The following is a 7,801-nucleotide window of genomic DNA, read 5'->3' on the forward strand; positions in this document are numbered from 1 at the left end:
CGTTGTCTGTACCACTTCAGGCCACAGGTCTGGGGAGTTTCCATGCAAGTAAAACTAGGAAGCAAGTAGCCACGATGCCAGATAGCCCTGCCACAGCCACCCTAGGACAATTTCCCCCCTGCCAGCCTGTTCACTGCAGACAGCACGTGATGAGGAGATCAAATGCATTGCAGGTCAGGACACAAGGAGTCCAAACACAGAACAGAACATCAGTCAATGCCCACATAGTCACCAGAGCAACTACAGCCTCTCAGGAGCAAAGGACTATTCAAATTTCATGTATTTCYCCTTCAYCACCTTCTCGCCACTTTCGGCACTATATGTTAGAAATTCACTGTCCTGCCCACCATGTTCATCACTTTTTACCTAATTCTCCTTTCTCTGTTATCCTTCCTCGTGGCTAGTATGTCTTTCCTTTCTTCTGCATTTTTAGACTACAGCAAGTTGAGTCACAGAATGGCCTACCAGATCTATACCTCAACTGCCTTTTCCAAAAGCAGCATAGACTGTGCTGTTTTTATTTAAAAAGCAAAAAGTGCTGTTTTAATTTAAAAGTGAGTTAGATGGAACTTAACAACATGAGGAACTGGGGAGGAAGACTGCTGACACATTCCTTAAGGAAGAGAAAAACATGGGCCTGTCACCCACAGGTGTGTCTTATTTTCTAGATAAGCTTTCTGACCACCTTGGTRCTGTGCGAAGAGCTGTTGGCTTCTCTGCCTTAGCTCTGTTCAGGATGTGGGAGGAGCAGAGGAACAACTCTTGCCTTAGTGCCGARCAATTTGAGAGCAGAAACCAATTGAGGGCAAACACGAACCCCCATCTAACAGGAGGTCCAGAACTGGAGGCAGCCCTTCTGCAAGCTACCATGGGCAGGAGACATCAGCAGAATTAATCTCTCATGCAGAGGTGAATAACAAAAGCTGCTTTTTCTGGATTGTACAGCCTCTGCCTGGGAGTTCTCTCAACCTAACACTGCTGCAGGAAGCAGGTTTGTATTTTCCACCAAGACCAACAGCAGCTCTGATCTGTTTAAACCAACTTTTTTTCACAAAAGCAGCCTTTCACTTCAGCAGTTGCTAAAGAGAAGTGACGCAGGCAAGGAGGAACTGGAACTGTTGCGGTTGATGTTTGTGTTCTCAAACTTTGTGTACGGGAAACTGGGTAACAGCAGCAAGCGCAAGAGAGATGAGGTGAAGCTAACTATAAAGCAAGCTGAAGGAATGATATATTTTCTTTTGCCCGTCATTGGTTGCAAGTGYCATACAAGCTCTAGAGAGAGTTCGGGCTGATCGTAGGTATAGTCAGCAATGTTTCCTGCTCTGAGATTGATGTTGCAAAAGGAAACAGAATAAAGAGGCAGGGGAAGAGAAGATCATTGTTACTAGTTCAGAAGTGGGGAACTGAGGCTGGCAGAGCTGTCATGGTGATGTGTCGTAACAGAGATGGGAACTGAACGCAAACTCTCCCACAATCTCTGCATTAGCTGGGAAAGATACAGGAGCAATCTCCAAAATCCCTCATATCACCTTTCTGTGCTACAGGCTGCAAATGCAGTTTCCAGAAGATCCTCCGTAGGAGCCAGATCATATTTCTGGAGTCAGTGCACCAACAAGCATCTCTCTTGTTGCAGGGAGGACTGTGTCCCAGCTAAAGCCTTCTTTCTGAATGCAATTAAAACAATGAAACTCCCATGGAAGCAACGAACCTTGTCAAGACTTGAGGATGAAACTGCAATAATMTGAAGTTTCTTGATAGTCTCCCCAGGGGTGGAAAGGACCTCTTAACTAATTGCACATAGAAACTGTTTTAACTTGCCGGAGAGGTTTTATGTGCACGTTTCTGAAGAGATTTTCCTTCCCTTAGTGCTGCTGTTGGCCAAACCCCTCATGTTTCAGCATGGGAAATACAGGGAGAAATGGCCTTTTCAGGTTGTCATTAAGTGGGAGCCTAAGTAAAACCAATGGTGTAATCCCCACAAAATTGATTTCATTCCTGAACAAGTGAGTGAAAGGAGGGCATCAAATCCCAAATGCTGCTATCCCCAGATAGGTTTAGACCCAGAATAGATCCATGATTATAACTTTAGTATGAAGAACCATCTCTGATGCCTCTCAAATAGGAAAACTGTAGAGCAAAAGAGGTCCTGACTTCCTTGCACTCTCCCTGGCATCTGTTGAAATAAACCACTCAACCTTACAAACTGCAGCCATGTGACATGAGTGCACATCAGATGGAGAACCCAAGCTGGACGATTTTAGGTGGTAGGCAGGTTAAGCTTTCCACTTWAAGGGGGTTTTGTGTACAAAAAAATGAGGCATGGAGCTGCAATGAGATAAAATAGACAATGTGCTCTGAGCTTCACTCCTGGTACAAGAGCACAGGAGACCCCTCCACCACCTGAGTCTGGATTTGACTCCCTGCTGCCCAGTATATGACAATGAAAAGAGAAAATAGATATGCAAAGTGATCAAATGTCCACAGCTGGCTGCTCGCCTCAAGCTGAGAAGAAAGTGGAGGAAGTCTGATATGGTGTCTATTGTAACCTCATGAGGGCTCGTAAGTTATTCTCACTTGATATTTGCCTTTCAGCTCTAGAAGAAATGAAAAGGTTCCCATTTCAGACCGACTGAAGTTGTCAGAGAAGCATCCAGTTCCCTCGCAAAGTGCTGTGTCATTAAACGTGAGAGAAAAGATTAAAATAGGAAATTCTATCTCCTGACACTCTTGGCATTAGGCAGTCCCTTAGCACCACTGCAGACCTGGACCTTCATATTTTGTCTCATGCATTGGCTCTGTCTCATCTTTTGTGTGTTTCATCCCTTTCTTGCATTTTCTTGAGGTAGTGGGGACACGTTTCACCTTATTGTGTCTCCTTTCAAAAAGAATGCTCCAAACCTGGTAGTTAACAACAGACCAACTGCTGAGGGGCTCTAAGGCCGGTATCACTAGGAAATTAGGTGATAACGACCAGGGTAGCTGTGTAGGTCTGAGGCAGAGCCAGGGTCATTAACACAAGGCAGGTAAACTCAGCAAGAAAGGAGATGTCTTGCAAGGCAAAAGGTTAACAGCATGAYGCATATGGCCTCAGTTCCCTGGGGAATAACTTGTCTGCAGCTGCAGTAGGGTTAAACTGCTGATAGAGACTGAGTCATGTGCCTTTTTTTGTCTGAAGTTGGTGCAGGTTGACTAGTCTTAGAATAATTTATTTTTATGTGCATGGCCTTGGTGTGACATATATATATTTTTTTCCATTCCYATCATTTCCAGAGAGAGGAGCTCAAAGCCATAATGGACTGGAGTCAAAGGGGACAGGGACATGCTGGTCTGACAGTGCAGTCAAGTGCTGCAAAGATTTTTAGCTGTGGTGTGTGCAGGCTGGTAACACCCAGCAGCTTAAAGGCAAATTKCAATACATATAGATGCCTTGCTTTCAGTGCTGCTTTTCTTGCTCTAATTTGTAAGTGGCTATCACGGCAGGACAGGGTGAAGTGAGAAGAGAGTATTTTTATCTTCCATTTGGCTTCCTTTCAGAGCATTTCTTGTTTCCTTCTTCCTGCCTCCCTCCTGTTAATGCTCACCACACGGATGGAGATGCCGTCCAGAGCTCTCTCTGGGAGGACAAGGAAGGGGCACAGGATGGGTTGTACATTCTGGCTCAGGCACCGGCTGTGTAAGTGCAATGAAACCCAGCTCTACACCAACCAGAATCGTGACCATGTTCAGTCCTCATCGTGAGGACTGAACATGAGGAATGTCCCACAGAAATGAGAATGGCTACCATGGAAATTGCTTAGCTGTGACAGAGCCCAAGCTACAAGGATCCTACCTTCCAAGACCTCCTTTGGCTCTAATCAAGGACTCTGACAAGTGAATTACAGCCTTTGTATGCAAAGCAGCAAGTCACAAGCCTTGTTCTTGAAGTAAATGCCAAATAACTTGAGTTCTCTTCAAGCCCGGGATGAGAATATGAACAGGAGGACAGACTTCTCCACGCTGTCTTTAAAAACGATCTGCAAACATCTCTGCCAAGCCTCACAAAATCCAGTCAGGCCTTGCTAATCGCAAGTCTCTGTCTCTGCCTTGTTCCCCTCCCTCTCCTTCCCGTTTCCTTGAGCATGCCCAAGATTTATTTCATCAGTCTATCGAGATATCAGCAATGAGACAAATCAGATTTATAGGAGGACAAGACATTGCTACAAAGCCTGAGAGCTTGTGTGTGATGGCATTACTACCACATAGCATCACCGATTCATCACTAGACCCACAGCAATAACTTATACCGATACAAACCAACAGTATTGATGCAGCAAATCATTCAAGCTTCTGCCAAGTTATAAATTCTTTCCCTTTCCTCCCCTCTTCCTTGCTGTAGCAACATGATCGAAAGGGTAGGGAAGAGATAGGGGGAAGAAATTTTGCTTTTTGTTTTATCTCAAGGCAGTGAGACAAGAAAATATTCTTCAAAATCAAACTGCTTTCCATGGGACTTTGTACAAAAGGCAGAGCAGACAGACAGAAGGTACAGACAGACTGGGACCCCCATGAAATTGCAGCATTACAGGCACCTGTCCTGCTGTGATGGTCACTCTGTGAGTAGCTGGCAGCAGGATGGGAGGGCACATCTGAAGCAGGAGGCAGGGGAGAAAAAAACAGATATTCTGTAATGGAAATCCCACAGATTTTTAATAACTACAGAGAAAGTAATAGAAGCATAATGACCTCTGTGGATTTGCTGGAGATTAGGATCTGATCACATCTGCTCATGCAGGCTGCTGGGGGTTATTCTGGCATACGTGAGGATTCTGACTATCCCTGCCCATTCGCTATATCCTTTACTTCTGAGTTCATCCCAGGCCTTCAGGAGTATCTCTAGCCCCTTAATCTAAACCCTAGCTACATGTTAATTTTTAAGACTCTGCTATGCTCTGTGTCTTGCACAACATGCTTGTGCGCATCTTGTTGTAATCACTGTTCTGGTTTTGCAAAGTTGCATTGCAGAGTTTCAGAGGTTGACCCCAAAGCTTCCTCACCACTAGCCACAGACAGGAGGACACGGTGATGATTGGTTGAACTATGTAATCATGATTGTTTGATCTATGTAATCAATGCAAGAACTACTGCTTAGAAACATGGGTCTGTCTGCTCCCAATGCAGGAGTCCCAGCACTGGGGTGACTACCAGTGTAGGCTGAGGGAGGGCAGAGCAAAGGCGAAGATGTGGCTCTGGGGTATCTACTCTAATGATCACATTTCTAGTGATCAATCTGACTGCAGATGGACTCAAAACTCACTCCCTGAGCAGCAGAGAGAGTTAAAAAAGCTGGTGGCCTTGGTTGCTTTATGAAAGTTTGGTCCTCCTTAATATATCCTGCAGGGTTAGTATGGCTAAAGCCATTACCATGCATGTGCTCAAGGCAACTCCTATCAGTGATGGGCAACTCTGTTTCAAAAATGGGCTTAGATCACATTTAGCTGCACAGCATAGACACATCTTGCCTTAAAGAAGATCCGTGGCTAGCTTGAACACTGGAACCCTGATTGCCCACCCTGCATAATACTTGTCTGGTTCCCTGGCTTTCATTTTGAYCACTCCAACTACTTTTCCCAAAGTCTAGTCTTTTCTGGAGAAAACTCACCCAAGTGAGGCATCATTCTTGGTTTCAGGGCCAATGATGAGTCTTTTGTCCTCTTTTATCATTCTCAATGTGTCCTTTTATTATTTTTGTTTTGAAGCAGCGACTGCTGACCACTATTGGAGATGGCTTAGACCTCTATTTTTTGAAGATTCACCTGTTATCTTCAATAGGTCTACCAAACATTGGTGAAAGGAGTTTAAATAACACATCTTTTATGTGATGTCACTTAAATGGCAGAGAAAATTTTCCTCATTAGYGACTGGCACAGATATTGTGTCTCATTCTCTCCCATCACACAGCGGTCTAAATCAGGAATGCCTACTGCTGTTAGTGGTGTCATAGTATAACCATTATGAGAAAAAAATGCCTCGGTTCAAGTGTTTTCTGACTTCTCAGAGAGACAAAGAAGGTTTCCTTTCAATTCCCTCTCCTAGTTAAGGAAAAGAATATCTCTATGTGCTTCTATTTCTTCACTGACATCAAACAGCTGAGGTTCCTAGGGGTGCTTGGAGGTCTCTGAGGATGTTTTGTAGTTACCAGATTCCCTGTTGTGCAATTCCCACCTTTGTGTAGATCTTTAAATTTGCTAGTTCTTCTTCAGATCTTGGCTATACCTCCTACAAGGTTCCTTGAAAAAAGTTCATGGAGAACCCTCCATGATACCTGTACGTTTAATTGGTTGTCAGAAACTCCTAGCGAGGGGCTGCAAGCTCTCAGTTTTCATATGCTTCAACTGCTGTTTCTTGAGGTTGTGAGACTGCACGAGAAATTCAGCAATTTGTTTTCCTTTATAACAGTGAGAATATAACCTTTGATCTCACAGTGAGAAGTCTAGGAGCCTTCCTAGGGTGTAATCTTGATGCTCAAAAAGCAGAAGGGGAAAGAAGAGATGAAACAGTGCAGTATTTTCAACCAATCTCATGATGTTTTTGAAGTTTAAAAACATTATTAAAAATTGGCTTTGGAAATGCCACTCCAGCATTTAGCTTTCCAGTAATGTCAAAGGAAAAGCACTTGCTGATACTTGACATGCAGATGTGCCGGAGACCCTCATTTCTCTCCTGCTCTGACCTGTCATAATGCCAGATCCTGCCCCCACCTCGGAGCTACAGATATCTCATCATGCTGCACCAAAATGCAGTCATCAGCTTTGCCCACCCACCCTTTACTTTCCTGGGGCTCAAGTCCCTCCARCCAGAGTCTCATAACTTCACAACTTCTATAGTTTCTGTTCCTAATGTGCTGCCCATTTTCTAGCCAATGGACTGAATGCCTGGCCCCACACCCCTGCTCTGGTCGAATGGTTCCACATTAAGCTGCAGGAGGAAAACAGGAAGCAGAGTGCATTTCCATGAGCTCCAAGTAGGAGACGCAGGGAAAAAATAGTTAAAAAGCCTCCTAGAACAATAGTATTTCCCACTTCTCTCACACTCATCCCTCTTAAATCATTGGTCTTTTGGGGGAATACAGAAAAGTCAACAGTCAGTAATACTTCTGATTTGTAATGGTAATACCTTCTGCAAAGCTTATACCTCTGCCTGCCTTTGCTTTTCTCCCTATCCTTATCCCGTATTCCATTCTGTAACTTACCATATGGAAGACTCCGAGGGCGACTGTTGCCATCTTGGTGTTGAAGCAGCAACATTTTGGGGGCTCGATGGTCTTCGGGACAGACATTTTTTGATTCCTGTGCACAGCTGTGAGTTAATGTGGTTGAATTTGCAGCATCCGCCCRACTGAAAAGCGAAGAGAGCAGTGCAGTTCAACTTCCTTCCTGGTCTAGAAATGTGTTAAGTCATCTACAAAGTCACATGAGGTCTTTGATTTCTCAATATTAAAGAAAGCAAAATTTTGTTGCTTTTCTAAATATCTTGAAGCTGCTTGCGCTTCTCAGATGGCAAATGTAAGCAAAAATGCTGCTTCACGCAGGTGGTGTCCAATTAGCAGGGAGCACAGGGAGAGAAGGGCTACGAAGCAGGATACATCTTTGTCCTATAAAATCATCAGAAATTATAGCAGGGCACTGAGAATTTCACCTTAAACTTGACCTACTGTTTTTGCAGTGAGGCATCCAAATTCCAAGATTTGAAGCAGCTCGTTCCTTGCCAGCTAGCTCCCTGTCGCTCCTTAGGGCAGATGCATGAGAAAACCTGTTCTCTGGGA

General features: G+C 44.3%; 1 protein-coding gene across 1 annotated transcript in view; it reads right to left on the reverse strand.

Moving 5' to 3' along the window:
- The window catches only part of LAPTM5 (lysosomal protein transmembrane 5), an 18,284-nt gene extending 10,894 nt beyond the window's left edge, over window positions 1–7,390 (reverse strand). The window contains exons 1-2 of the mRNA XM_026043521.1: window positions 7,229–7,390; window positions 6,924–6,954 (exon numbers count right to left, since the gene is read on the reverse strand). Of these exons, the coding sequence (XP_025899306.1) occupies window positions 6,924–6,954; window positions 7,229–7,315 (118 nt within the window). The 5' untranslated portion in view covers window positions 7,316–7,390. The remainder of the gene's footprint in view (window positions 1–6,923; window positions 6,955–7,228) is intronic.
- Between the last annotated feature and the right edge of the window lie 411 nt (window positions 7,391–7,801).

The sequence above is a fragment of the Nothoprocta perdicaria genome, unplaced genomic scaffold (assembly GCF_003342845.1).
Source record: "Nothoprocta perdicaria isolate Ctin4 unplaced genomic scaffold, notPer1 scaffold_33, whole genome shotgun sequence".
Taxonomy (NCBI): domain Eukaryota; kingdom Metazoa; phylum Chordata; class Aves; order Tinamiformes; family Tinamidae; genus Nothoprocta; species Nothoprocta perdicaria.